Below are 15,783 nucleotides of genomic sequence, written 5' to 3'. Positions count from 1 at the left end.
TCATTATCTCCTTTAACAGGTTTGCGCAACTCATTGCAACGTAACAAAGTGCTTGCCTGTGTTGCAAGACACTGCAGCTCAGGTTGACAAAAGTGTTAAATATCTTAAATAGGAAGTTTGTATCGGCTGAATAGAGTTAAAAGTTACAATTCACTTAAGAAACATCAATATGGCAACATCTTGCCAAAGAAAACGGGTACTCATCCCAGGAAACTCCTAAAAGGATCAATTATGGTGAGAATACGCAGTGTTGCACCATATCAGCCAGCATACATATAGCCATTTAGAACTCATATAGCATACATACATATATGGTGCTTTAGTTTTTGTTGAAACCAAAAATATAGAAATTGTAAAAAAAAACAGAGAAATGAAACTGTTTCCGTGCATGGTCTTTGTGAAGAAATAGAGGAGTAGTTTAAGATTGATAAGGATACTCATCTTTATTTTCTTTCAATCGTTCAGCGTCTGTGGGACGGTATAGAGTTCACGTTGAGGTCAACGTCAGTTTGCATGGGTTTCTGTAACCAATGCCCAGCAGTTTTAACCCCAACAGGCCAGTAATACTTTGTGATACTTTAAATTGAGCCCACCACAGCAATACCAAATTTTCTTGTACTATCAACGAGTGACTGATAGAACTAACTAAACTTTTCTGTTAATGAGGTCGATTACTTAGTATGAACTACAGTTGTTTTGATATGTGATAAATGTTTCAAAAAATTTAAAAAAATATATATGTGCAATCGAAATACGAATACCAAAGAAATACAATTGAAATACAAACAAATAAAATTGACATACATGCACAATAAGAAATACAATCGAAACAAACAAAAGCAATTGAAATACATTTAAATCGTTTTCTTGTTTGGTAATGTCGTCATTGCGTACTATGCCTCTGAGCGTGATAAAAAAAATCAGTTGTGTAAAACACTTCGTTACGCCCGCTTAAGTAGACTACAAGTTCATATAGAGTCCAATAGCTAAGAAACCAATTAAAAGAAACGACATGCCCCAATTTATCTTAAAGAGGCCATGACACGAAAAATCCAACTCATCGAGAGTAACTTTCTCTGAATCTATGAGAAAATCTATGTTCAAAACTATCCTCAACACCTTGAAAACCTCAAGGACTAATTAGTAATTAACGTTTTAATATTCGCAACCGAAAATAGATATCTGAGAATGCGATTTCACAACAAGACAATGATGACGTCATGTTAGGAACACACGTGCAAAGCCCAGGCATGTATCGGATGCGCGACGATCATACCGTTCCATATACACGCACATTTACACTGAGAGAACAACCACTGTATTACGCTATATCGTTAGAAATGTCAAGTTTGTTTTACAACTGTTGTAAACTATCCGAGAGAAATGCCGGTCCGTTGTGTTGTTGGGGGCTGCATAAATATCATTACCCATGCAATTAGCCTTCATCCATGGCTGAAGGACGAAAAAACACGGCGATTATGACCAAGTTAGTGCACAACACCAGCGCCGATTTCACTGGACCTAGCTAGTATGCAGCTCGGAAGCATACTACGATCCCTCCTTTTTGTTATGAAATAAAACAAATGGACTTTAACGGTTCGACATAAAAGAGTCATTCTTCTGTCAAGTAATCCACAACAATTTACTCTGAAGACCAGATCGGGGAACAGGAAACCTCCAATGGGGCGAGTGGCGATCCTTAGGAGGTAGCGCGCCGAGCACTAGTAGTACTATAGTATTAGCGTTACTACACTGAAGTCGCAATAGACGAAGAGATTTTACTGTATCATCTAAATTAACACCCCCTTCATTGCTCTATTGTATACTAATAAGCTATGAGGTTAGCTTCAGAAGCGATGGGTTACATCTTCTTGTGAACAAATCTCAGTGCCCCAATTTATTTCTGGAATATGCTGGATCAGTTAGTTATAGCAATAATTTCTTATTCCTATTCCAGCAAAACCATGTTTTATGTTGTGGAGGGAGTGGGGGTAATGGGGATGGGTCAAAATAGGTAGGTAATAAGATTTTATTCCAAAGGGTGTTTAATTAAATCTCAAAGCGATTTATTTTAAAGTCACAGAGCCAAAAATTCACACAACATAGTTCAAGTGTTAAATCATTGAACAAAATTTATTCAATATCAGTTCTAGACAGTCATTCTGGACAATCTGAACTAACATTAACAACAATCATTGTATTATATGACATAAAAGTAAAACTGTACTTTCCATAAACACTATCATTCTTAAATTACACTAATGTAATTTGTGACATCAAAGGAGGTTAAAAGAAAACAACTTACATGAATTTTTTTGCTTTAAGCCTATAAAGCAGTTGCATGTCCATCGCTATCAATCGTTGTTGTGACAAATTAATTAGAATAATCCAGAAGCAAATACAATAAAGGGTTATTTAAACCAAGAAACACTGCACGAAGTAACTCACATGCAAAAATGTTACACAAGCACGACGACACGTACAACACTGATGGGCAATGTGAAACACAGCATCACACGCATTAAAACAATCGAAGACCATTAACAGGGTGTACTGCTGAGTTTTTGAAGAAAGACTACAAAACAAACCAACTGCTGCTGAAGAAGCAAAGTCTAAACATTCAAGAGTTCTGCTGCCTCCATTGGTCTTTATTATGACTTTTCTGTCAAATATCATTGGTGATATGGATATTTTGGCTTCCAGATTAAAGGTACGAATCAAACGTCTGGGAGGTAAATGCCCCTAAAAAGGTCAATGCCCGTTCCCTTATGCACATATTATATGACATCACGGTCACGCCAATACTTGTGTCCAAATGCTTCAAAACATGCCTTTTTTTTCATTGTTGATGTTGGGTCTGGAAAATAACCTTTTCATCCTGAATTAAAAGTCTTGAATTCAATATATCAACATTGAGGGAACCCTGACGGATTGATAATCCAACACAATCGTAGTTTTGAAAAGGTGTTTCTGGAGGAATTTCTCAACCAAGGCTTCCTATACAATGAGTTTTCTCCTGGCAACTTGAATCCAGTGTAATGACCATTGGCTGGAAAATCACTTCTGATCCTTTGGACTGCACATGATGGTAGCACAACCCTGACGTGTCTTGCTAGGAACCCCAAGTATCATTGAACCTGTTGACCGTAGGCTATGTATCTGTACTGCCTGGGAAAAAATTTAGGAAAGTTCAAAATGTATTAATGTTGGCCCATGATGTCCACAATAACAAGCAGGCATACAATGTACAGTTATGGTTACATTTGTTGTGATTTTACACCTTCCATGTATCATGAAACATTCTTTTGTTTCAGAAAATTGATTTGCAAAACTCCAGGCAAAGTACTAGCCAAGTACTAATGAGTATGAAATAACACATATGCCTACCTAGCATGGCTGCATAATGCAACTTACATCCCCGAGCCAAACTTTCAGTATGCAACCAACCCTACTAGTACTACACACTCTACATATGGGTTGTAAGTTACCGTAACACAACGCACAATACGGTTTAGGGTGTTCCGCGAATTCCAACAACACATGCACAAAATGGACTCGATTTTGTTTTTAAATGCTTCGTTAATAAATTCTTACCACGTTGTATGTTCCTTGCAATGGTTTCGAACGGATTTTTTCTTCGATATGTTGTGGAGCTTCAATTTCGGCTCGTTTAACAGGCTCGAACTGACACGGTTCTAACACCTCCGCTCCACCCTCAACGTTCGGTTAAATATTGGAATGATCATCGCCTTCACTCTCTGCTTCGAATATGAGAAAGGGCACTCTAATTATAGCCCAATTTCACTGCCTAGTGAAGAAACATTGTCACTTTGAACTTCGGTTGCCGCAATTGGTTCTGGATCCGCCATTTCACAGGAAATTTTGATTTGATATCGCACTTGTGATCGGTGTTTTATTTAGTAACTACTAGTGGTATGTGTACTTGTCTACTGTGTACGTGAATGATATATATGTTCGGAGGAGCGTAAGCAGCGACAACAAAATGTGTTCAGAACGTGACGTTGTTGAAGGCTAAGATTAATAATAAACTCCTTCGATATTCCGCAATTCGCAGTGTCCACTCGAAGTTCGGGTCCAACAAAGATCAAAGATGGCGGCGCCTAGCGATATCTTCACGTGTGTACAGTAAAACGTGGCTCACGTAATGGAGCCTCCATTCAGACTGACACTTAATCCAGGCCTGTCCTTCGTAGTAACTCACTGCTCTTCCTAACTGATAAATGTTTATTTATATAATAATTCGGTTACTTGTCCGAAACGTAAGAATTGCTCGCTAGTAGTAATAACTCTGTAAATATGCTAGGGTCTGACTTGCTCGCTACCGCTGCGTATACAGTACTGTAACGGCTATGTAGCTCGCGGCGACGATGAATACAACTGCTCGTAGTCGCCGACTTGTAATAGATAATTGCGAGATGTAGGCTCAAATATGAAGAGATGAATGATGATGCCTTGACTGTATAAAATCTCCACTAATTACGCTCCAGCTACTGCTGAATATAGCGTTGATATGTAGTCATTAAAAAGGCTGATGATTAGTACATCTCTCCGGTATCAAATCTTACATGCAAGTGGTGTCACGCTGGAAGATGCATAGCGAGAAGAGTACTGCTGATTACGCAAGGATGTGGGCAAGTCCATAATGCAAAAGGGTGATGATCACTACAACGTCAGATGACGTCATGCGAATCGGAAAATCTTTGAGTAAACAAAGTTTCAAACGCCGAAAAGGGTAAATTCATTCTCAATTTTCGACTTGAAAAATCAAGTTTTAAACTGGCAGATTGGTTGATACATGTTCTAGAGAACATTCTTTGATTGATCCCAAAAATATAGGACTTTGAAATTTTCGTGTCATGGCCACTTTAATTATTACTATGAAAGTGTACCAGGATAACTTTCTAATTGGGTTATCCAATTTCCAATCTGCTGCTATTTTACTTCAGATTCTTTAGTTTTCTCTCTAATTTCATAAAGAAACGGAAGAATTCGTTCGACTTAACTCACATGTTTGGTTAAATTATTTTTAGTTTATGAAAAGCAACTGGAAATATGTCTGAGTGAAAAGAATGACAACAACTTTATACCATTTTGGTTTCAGAGTTACTATAATTATGCAATATTGTGAATAAACTCCAGATAGACAGTTTCTCCCTGTCCAACAAGCTGAAATTAGTAACTGTTCATCTAACTTTTCTTTTAGAGTTACTATAATTCAACATTGTGAATAAACTCCAGATTGAGTGTTTCTCCCTGTCCAACAAATTTAAAGTAGTCAGTAACTGTTCATCCCATTTTTCTTTTAGAGTTACTATAATGCAATATTGTGAATAAACTCCAGGAAGAGATTTTCTCGCTGTTCAACAAGTTAAAATTAGTAACTGGCCACAGAGGCTATTGACAATATAAAAAATAAATTGGCCCGATTCTCATATTTGAAGTTGTTCCCTACAGAAGAGCATAAAATCTCCCAATGCAAGTGCAATTGGCAATATGTAGTTGTATGTATTTTAGATCCTCATGCAAGCAGGAACTCGGGAAGAAGCCATCATTGGCTTATCAAAGCGGCAAGCTGACCGAAGTCAGTCTCTTAGATTCATATTTTATCAATTTTCAATAACTCTGTAACTGGACGACATACATTAATCTTGGAGTGACTCGAAGTCGGGACCTTATCATCGAAAGGCACCGGCGTTAACCACTGAGCGTTAACCACATGATTTCAAAAGTGGTGGTGTGGTGGAAACTGAACTTTTATGGAAGGGCCAGAGCGCTGTTGAAGGTTTTCATAAAGGATGGGTTGGCCCTTGGGTATTTGAAATGCGACTCCCACGGTGGGGGGTCTTGTTGAATTCGCCAGAGTTACTGTAATGCAATATTGTGAATAAACCCAACACAAATCCTCTGCCAATTGTGCTGCTACTGAATATTCTTCACAGCCCAGTGACTACAAGACTTCACGGGGGAAATAAATGGGGCAGCTGTGGGTTGGGTCTACAAACACGTAACAATAGGCTTCCAAAGCAACAAGAAAGAGTGACAGAAATGTATGAATCAGAGCTTACTTGCACAGTCCGTCGCAACTTAAGAATGGTCTATTTTTTGCATCCATTGTGTTCTAGTTTATTGCCACAGATTTTACATTACTGACATCCCATGATTGTGTGTAGCCTAACACCACACTGAAGTCAATTGAAAATTATAGCCTAACCTATAGACCAGGCCTATACGAACAGTATGTGCTATTTTCGGTACTAAACAATATTGGCAGTAATGTACCTAGAGAAAAAAATTGCGTCCCGTAAAGAAATTCCCGATCGAACACCAATTGCGTTTCTTGTATATCCTTCTTTAGTTGAAAAGATGCGATCGTATCATGTACTTGTACTTTGTGAATGTTGTAGACGATATATATGTCAAGATGGCCCAGTGCCTTAGCTTCGCTGTGTGACGGGGGCGGCTCGGCCTATGGCTGCGACCGTGTAGCACGTTCATTAAACGTTTAATAGCAAAAATAGCGATTGTTTAGCGATTATTCGCGATTAACGTCAAGCCACCGAATATATACGACGTAAAACCCAGAACCCATTAAATGAAATAGACTGGTAACACTGGTTTGCTTCGCCGAATGTGCCCTTTCTTTTAATCATGTAGTTTTCGTGTGTGAATAAAATCACTCACCACCGAAAACGAAAATATTATATCGGTGAAAAGTACTCCTGAAAACCTCCAATCCATCGTCTCAGCAACAGTACACGCAAGATACTAAATTCCCGCTTCCATACATAGCACATAACTTCCAAACTATTGCCGAGTTCTAGCTTATTGAAAGTTGTAAACAAGGCTACGCAGAGTGTGATCTTTTTTTCTTTTTCTTTTTTTGGCGAATCGATGGTTAGGAGAGGTTTCCCATATACTTAGTGTGGTGTTAGGTTACCATGTGGTCAAAGAAAGCAGCAGTGACGAAACTATTCGGTAAATACTTTAGTGCCAGCTAACTGCGACACAATTTGAACGAATACACGAAAAGCTAGGCTAGACTTTCATGTTGACTTTTGAGATGTTAGGCTACCATGTTGTCGGAGATTTGTGGGGATTTTAGGCAAACATAGTTTGTCGAGTGCTCGGGTCTTTGTTGTCATCAAGCATCTAGCTCTGGTAGTCCATAGCAATGTGCTTTGCTCTCATAGTTATAGCTGCTGTATATGCTCGTGATTCAAGCGTAAATATTGAAAGAATTCTCACAATTATATTTTTTTCTTCTTTTGTTTGATTTATAAAGGGAACCATTGGCAAGGAAATTTATGGGATGTTGTTAGATCTGCCATCGTTGCATCGAAAGTGCGGCGATTTTAGAAGTGACACAGAAACGACTAAACTCACATTTCTCCGAGGGAATTAACTAACGAACTTGTGTATATTTTAACGATAATAGTATGACAAGAAACACGTGGCCTTGGGAGCACACAACTAACAGATATTAAGATGGATTATAGACGGGATAACTGATTAAAAAAATAATCTCAAGTGGCTTTGCACTAAACGTTTATTCCAGATGTATTGTCTGCAGAACTAAAGAACGTAGCAACGCTGATACCAGGAGGATCGTCCAAGTTACTTCTGAACGTTACTCATGCATATCGCTAAACTCTTCCCATCCTGCATAGGACTTCTACAAGGTAAGCAATGTCGAATAGCTAGATTTGTATACAGCAACTCTATTGTCCTTAATTTGGAAGAAAATGGTTGCTTCATGCAAGTTAGATACGCAACATCTTCAAGGTGTCGTCCAAAGAAAAACAATACGCCAATCGTAATTGATTACTTTAAATGTTAACAAAAAATAATGGCTTCAGCTAGACTAGGGTAGGCTATTTATATCTGATATATCTGATATATTGAAGATGGGGCAGCACCTATCACCCAAATTCTACAACAATTGTACCTCTATCGGCAGTCACGGATGAGTCGGGAAGCAAAACTTAATTGAATATTAACTGCGTTAGATTGTTTCCTATACCTACTGCACTTGACTTAAACATGAATTAGTAAGTTAAATAAACACAATTTCGGAGCTTGTAGTAGGCTCTTTATATTCTTCCAGGTTCATGATCTATCAATAAATTCCTATTACAGTATTACATAAATAACAGCATATGTGTTAGTCACATTTATTATGTACGGGAAATGTTTCGAGATTCTAAACTAAATCATCTTCGTTTGTTACCCTCCACCAATATGTTATCGTGATTGAATTTGCTAGAATTCAATGCAAGGAACTTTGATATTTGCAGCAAAGACTGCTTGAGGCTGTTTCTCAAAGACGATCGGGTATGTGTTTTCCTCCGAGAGCAGACTCGCCTCTTTGAATTTTTCAGAAATAGACTCCAGAGCATAGTACTCCAGTGTGCATTTCGTAAAGGGTTCCATTGGAGTCCAATACTCGCACGCGTTGAGCCTATTCTGCGCCAAAATGCTACTCATCTCTTCACGTGCCATGCACATGTCCACGTCCTGCACATCAGATGACTCACAGGCAGAGAAGTCCAATTCGTGGTTAAGAGAAAACATAAGTTCATCAATATATTCATTGACGTCATCGTTGATGACGTAATCAACAATATGGCATGATTCAGCTTCTTTCCACGAGGCAGTGAAATAGTCTTCTCCGTCTTTCATGCTCACTCCGAATTCATTTATGATGAGTTCTTCAACTTGAAAAGCGGGTACTGCCATGTTAGGGTCAAGAAATGGCTTCTCCGTTGACACAAAACTGCTAAGAGCAAGCTTAAAATTTGGCAGATCATTAGGGTCCGGTCCGGTCAAATACGGCACAAAGAATTGAATTGTGGCAGTTTTCAATGAGTATTTTTCAGCAACATCGCAGGTTAAGGTATCGATGAATGATTGGGCCGAGAGGTGTCCAATGGAGATGCCAACGACGTGTTCGTCCGGCTGAAGGAACTCCGGAAGAATGGGGTAGTTAGGTAAATTCAGAGTTCCTTTGAAAATGGTAAATTAAAGTTTATAAAAGATACCTTATTAATATTTCTATTCGCATACACATTAACAGGGATTTTGAAGGCTTCCTGCCGGGGTGCAAAAAACTTGCCCGCGAGACGCATTTTGCCCAATTGTGCTAAGACCCATCCCCATTGGTACTCTGCTATACTCCATATCTTCGTTACTTTACAACATAACCCCCTAAAGCCACCGCCCTCCATGAGCACACACGCACACACGCAAATAGACATACATGCATTCATCTATATAATACATTGTAGTTATAAAATAACGGCCTGAAAAGGTTGCAATCTTTATGAAGTGTGACGTAGAACCATCATGATTTATTCTGAAATCTAAGTTTCTGATCTCACCAATCTGTGTCCCGGAACTCACCTTGGCAACAAGATAACACACTGGGACATTCTAGCTTAACAATTGTGTGAACTTTATATAGTTATATAGATGGAGGACAATTATCATAGGAAAAGTGAAAATTAAACATAAGTAACTTCAAAGAAGGAATATACATATAGACGATCTAGCTGTATCAACAATTAATTAAAGCCTTAAGAGGAATTGCCCATATTAAATTTACAATGGGCATGAGTGGTGACCAGGTCAAGAGCGAATGGAGAGCAACTAAGGCCTCTGGAGACCATCCAGATATAGTCCCCAGTACTAGGTGCTTAAACTCTAACCCTGTCCCCGTTCCTTCTCCCAGCACACAAAGATTGAGACGAAAACAAATTAAAAATAAATTAAGATGTCGATAAAAGTGGAATTCATAATTTATTGCTGTACGTAAATTTCTATAAACTCGTTTTGAGTGAATCGGTTTGTCTTTATGTACACATATGGAAGTCATGGCTACCATTTTTTTCCTGCGTCATATTAAATTTCTTTCAGACTCGGCAATCAGGGAAGTAAAACACGTGATCAAAAAACAGTCAACATTTTTGTAATAAATTGCAATGTCAATTTATGACATAGACGACATTTCAAGATAGACGTGTGAACATTTAAGAATAAAATCTCCAGAATGGAGATCGGAGAAAGCTTTTCATCTCTAATACAGAAGTCGTACGCGATATGTCTTACCTTCTTGATCCGGAATTAATGCATTTAGTTGGTTAATTTTACTGGCAACTCTCTCCCTTGGTACTGGAAAGAGCACGATGGTTCCCGAATAGCCCACGCGTGTAAGATTAGCAAATTCGTCTGCTTCAGAGGTTTGAATGAAGTAGAACATGTAGAAGATAGTTACAACCAAAAACGACTTCATCTTCGTTGGTGAAATTCGGTCTTCAAGTAGCGAAACTTTCTGTTCTGAGTGAGCTTTTCAACAAGAATACCAGGAAATTTATACCCAGCCATCTCTATTTACGGATGCGAAGAGGTGGCATTTTTGTTCTACATATTCGTTACATTCAAAAGAACGTTTAGAATTAAGTTAAAATGACTGGAAGTTTTCTTTTTACTTTTTTAGTTTTGGTTTTATTGACATATGAAAATTCCCCAGAGGGGCTATCGACTACGTAAGCGCTTTTTTTTTAACAGTCAACCACATTTCCGCTGTTTGATTCTATACAGCATTTCAATTCCATCGTGTTATCCTTCTGAAGAGAAGGAGGTATACACGTTTTTGTTAGTCTCTTGCCGAAGTCAAAAGGTGCGTCGATTATTGCTTGCCTTATATATGCGTGATTTTACATGTGTGTTACATCTTAGTTTGTAAACACTATCATTAAAAAAAAGTGTTTGGTCAATGTACTTTATACTTGTATTGTGGATGCACTTTATTAACTGTAAGGATAATACTCCATTCTGTCAAGATCAACTGTCAATACTGAGGTCAAATTCTGAAAACATTGTACACTTGATTACAAACCTTGTATACTTAGTCTCTCTACTCTTGTTTTGTGTTGAAATTATTTTAGTATGCTCATATAGTTTTTGTTTTTATGGTACTTTTCGTGTCTTTTGTTTATTATTTTCTCTCCACGAAATTTGATCGAACGATACTGAGCCGACATGTACTACATGCAACCACTGTTAAGATCATAACAAATATAGAAATTAGGAAAGTCTCCAAGATGACATTTTCTGCTGCCATGCTTTCCTATGCCATTAAGAAATTTATGTAATCTGCTTTTTTTCATTATCGCTAATAACGAAGAATTCAGATCTTGTTTGGCTGGCTCAATTGATATAGAAGGAACCATGCACGACTTATTCAAAAATAAGATTCCCGGTAATTTGAGTACATACTTTTGCAAACATTCAATGTATTTTCATAAATGATGATCTTAATGGATTGGAAAAGGGCACTTTCATTGTTTTCCATCTTAACAGCCGTAGCTTGGCGAGGAACATTAATCACCTAAAATCACTGCATCGTAACGTTTCGGTCTTTGGATTTACTGAAAAATGGCTCAATGAAAATAGGTTTAAGGATATCTACATAGGATATCTTAGGGTATTTACATATTAATTGAAAGTCATCGTAAGACAAAAACGAGGTGTAGGATTGTTTATCAGTAACGAGTTTCAGTTTATCTCTCGTAGAGAACTTCTTATTTAAACATATATATTGAATGTATTTTTTATAGAAATGCGTCTTCCTACTAAGTCATATGGGAGTGGTGTATCATCCTGTTGATGGCACTATACTGCTAGATTCAATGATTACATGTACAGTTAGTCATTGATCATGCGTATGATGTTCTTAGTAAGATGTGATTAGAAGTTCAGTATTGTTACGTAATGGGTGACTTTAATATTGACCGAGCTGTAAGTCATCTGAGTTTGTAAATAATATCGTTGCTTGTACGTTTAGTACAACCATCAACAATCCCACGAGATTGACAAGTTGCAGTATAGCTTCTCTCATCGACAACATATAATCACCAATGTAGAAAATATTGATTCCAAAGTTCAAATTGACGAATCTGGTTTACTAATAACAGTGACCATTGATATCAGTGACCATCAGTGACCATTTTCCAATTTTCATAATTCATCACGACAGGCATATGGTTGGCATGACGTTTATAAAACTAAAGACACCAATCTAGCTGTTGATTTTAGTGAGGGTGTGGGGGGGGGGGGGGGGTTGTGAGGGTAGGTTTGGTCTTGAAGTTGGAATACGTATTATTAAATAAGTTTGTTTTGTTTTGTTTACTTTCTCTGTAATTCCGTTGTTGTTTTTCTATATGTTCTGATTAAACTTTGTTTTCAGTTTATTAGGGAGGGTTATTAGTTTTACTTCCCTCTACTTCATCTTGTTCATTTAATTGTTGTTATTTTGTACACTTGTACTATGTGAGGTTGTAGAAAAACAAATTAACGAAAAGTAGCTTTCCTGATTCACTGTTAATGAAAAAAAGAAAAAGAAAAAAGAAGAAGAAAGAACAGAAAGCAATACATTGCTTGTACGTCTTATATTTCGAAGAGACTCAGTGTTAAGTCTCTCTTATCTGTTCCTTTACAACTATTGATTTTGCGAGATTGAAAGTATTTTGGAAGTTACGGTAATGCTTCCATAAAAAAAATCCCGTACACACATAATTGGACATTCCTCTTCCATACTAGTTTTACAACATTCAGTATTACAACAACACAGTTTAGAGTGGGAACAAAGTCACATTATTTCCTCCTTATATTTTCTTGTTTAGGTTACATACCTCTCATATTATCTTCATTAATAGTTTGAAAAACTCTGTATTGGTAAAGTTTTAATTAAATTGAAATATTGAAACCTATTAATATCATTCTCAATATGTTTAGATGTCATTCAATTATGCAGCCACGTTCAATGCGGCAAATACAGATGTATATATATATATATATTAAAAATATGCCCTCACTTTCGCTAATTTTTCTTTTCACTTTCATTTATTGTAAGACATTACATTTTAAAATTTCGGAGTACATTTTATACGGTTATTAATGCCTCTATTGGAATCGTTGATTATATCATACAATAATTGGAAATGGAAACGAATATTGCAAGCAATTAAATTTGCCATGTAAAATAATTGCCGAGTTAGATATGCGTTTCTACCAGCATTAATTCTCTGTTGGTTTGAACTCAATTCGTGTTTCTGTTTTTAGATTGTTGTTTATTCTTAAGTTTGTTTTCTTAGTTATTTGAAGGTGAGTCTTCTTTTATACGTTAGGCAACGTTGCATGGTATCAATGTTATCCGCATAAGTTTTTTCACTGTTCTTGATTTTCCAACTCATTACGATTTTCATTTATATATATATATATATATATATATATATATATATATATATATATATATATATATATATATATATATAGGAATAACGGAAAAACTGTTAAACAACTATGCTGCATTTAGAGAAAGGCTGGATCTCGAGTGAGATACAATAATTGAATTAGGTAAGTGATTGGAAGTAAAACAGCCAATGTTTGGTTTTTGCAGAGCTTTCGAGCAAAACTAGCTCTTCTTCAGTGCATGATCACCGAAAGTGACAAGGAGTAGCAGGAATTGAAACTATTTTATAGAGAAGATGTCGGCATGGTTGTAAAGGCAAAGCGACTTAGTGATTTCTGCTGAATTGAGCAGAAGTTTTAGAAATTCGGATTATTTTAATCCGCGTCGGATTATTTTAATCCGATTCCGTCGTAATTGTAAAGGAATTGTTTTGGTTTATCTGGGACGGCAAATCGTTTCTGATGTTTTGCATACAAAGCATGGAATGGATTGCTACCCGAGGCTTTTAAAGATTTTATATATAGTAATAGACTAATCCACAACCATCAAACACGCCATTGTAATAACGCCCATGTTTTATCCCAACAAAGTACTTTAAGTTCTTTTAACCCTCGTATTCGTGCTATAAAAACGTGGAATAATCTCCAGGATAATGTTAAGAATAAGCCTTCTTATTCTGTATTCAAAAGGAATCTCCAAACTGTAATTATTTCTCACTATTGATGGATTTATTCTTGTGTGTGTTTGTGATTAAGATCATTATAAAGATTGTTAGGATTGCTTATTAACATTATTAATTTCAAGTAGAGTCAATTCGATTATTTCATCATTGTAGATGCTACTATTAACTTTTCTTTTTCTATTCTTAAGTTTTTCTTTCTTTTTTCTTTTTGGGGAGTCTCCTACTTTGTTCAGCCTTACAGGCTTTATAGGAGACTTCCCGTCACACTGTAAATTGTGATGAAAGAAATAAATATACAAATATACAAATACAAACCGAATGGTGCCGTGGTCTTTAGGTTTAGTTCCCAGAAATTTTCTTTCGCTTTCCTAGATTTATCTGTCCAAGAATCGTTCTGGTCAATGGCAATAACACGCAAATTCTCAATTGAATGATTTTGGAGATTGAAGTGATTTGCAACAGGTTGGTAGATCGTTTTTGTTTTGATCGCCGATCTATGTTGTGTCATTCTCATTCTAAGAGTGTTTTTTGACTCTCCAATGTATTGTAAGTTACAAATATTGCAGTAGATGAGGTAAATGACATTTTTGGATAGGCAGTTAATTTTGTGCCGAATTTGGAACGTGCGTTTGGTTTGGTTGCTCTGAAAAGCCCCGGTCGAATCGACAAGTAAGCACGTTTTGCAATTTTGTGTACAGGGCGATGATCCTTTAGTTTCTGTTTTGCTTTCCCCTAATGGGGTGTCATCCCGAAAGGATGCCCGAACTAAGATATCCCGTAGGTTGCTGGGTCTTTTAAAAGCGATGACAGGTAATTCTGGGAAAACTGATTTCAGGCGTTCGGTGCCTTGAAGTAGGTGAAAATTCTTCTGAATGATATTAGCCAGTGGTGGGAGACCAGGGTGGTATTCAGTAACCAATGGTTCCCTTTTGGAACTGGTTTGACGAGTTTTGTACGTCAATGTTTCGGTACGGGGTTTGCTTTTAGCCTTTTTGATGGCATTTTCAATAGTACCCCGAAAATACTGTCTGTTTAGGAGGTGTTGTGACAGTTCTTTAGTGCGTGAATCAAAATCGACTTCAGAGGAGCAAATGCGTCGAATGCGCAACGCTTGACTGTACGGAATATTTCTGGTACAGTGACGTGGATGGCAACTGCTTGGTAAGAGGTAGTTGTGCTTGTTCGTGAGTTTATTGAACAAGTCTGTTTTGAGTGAACCATTTTGTAGGGTCACAGTGGTGTCCAGGAAGTGAACGCCATGTCCAGAAAAATAAGCAGTGAATATATATATATATATATATATATATATATATATATATATATATATATATATATATATATATATATTTATATATATATATATATATATATATATATATATATATATATATATATATATATATATATATATATATATATATATATATATTTATATATATTGATTTAATTGATTTAATTTATTGTTTTTAACACATAGTAATACAAGGTGAACAAGACAATATAACTGCAAATAAGTAAATATGTGAAAGGAAGTACACTAAGAAACCCTTGTGGGCTTAATCGAATAGAGTACTCCCATCAAAGAAAATGGAAAACCTTAACACCTAAAAAAAAAAAGAAGAAGAACCCCCCCCCCCCAAAAAAACAAAACAAAAAAAAAACAAACAGATAACCTTAACACATAAGACAAATAACACTACCCCCCCCCTGCAACCACCACCACCTACTCCCACCCCTTACAACGGATACAATCAATAAAGGCTTTCATAGTAATTTTTCAGATGTCGCCTGAACGAAGCCACAGAAGTATAAGATTTCAAGTTAATCGGAA

The 15,783-nt window shown here is 36.7% G+C and overlaps 1 protein-coding gene across 1 annotated transcript; it reads right to left on the bottom strand.

The window, feature by feature from the left end:
* Window positions 1–7,549: 7,549 nt before the first annotated feature.
* On the bottom strand, window positions 7,550–10,351 carry LOC139975941 (uncharacterized). The gene is made up of 2 exons (XM_071984238.1): window positions 10,126–10,351; window positions 7,550–9,023 (listed from the first exon to the last, which is right to left on the bottom strand). Exons 1-2 carry the CDS (start codon window positions 10,307–10,309, stop codon window positions 8,281–8,283), a joined length of 927 nt encoding a protein of 308 aa, XP_071840339.1. The 5' UTR covers window positions 10,310–10,351; the 3' UTR covers window positions 7,550–8,280.
* Between the last annotated feature and the right edge of the window lie 5,432 nt (window positions 10,352–15,783).

Source organism: Apostichopus japonicus, chromosome 11 (assembly GCF_037975245.1).
Source record: "Apostichopus japonicus isolate 1M-3 chromosome 11, ASM3797524v1, whole genome shotgun sequence".
Classification (NCBI taxonomy): Eukaryota; Metazoa; Echinodermata; class Holothuroidea; order Aspidochirotida; family Stichopodidae; genus Apostichopus; species Apostichopus japonicus.
This window is presented reverse-complemented; position numbering and strand designations above follow the sequence as displayed.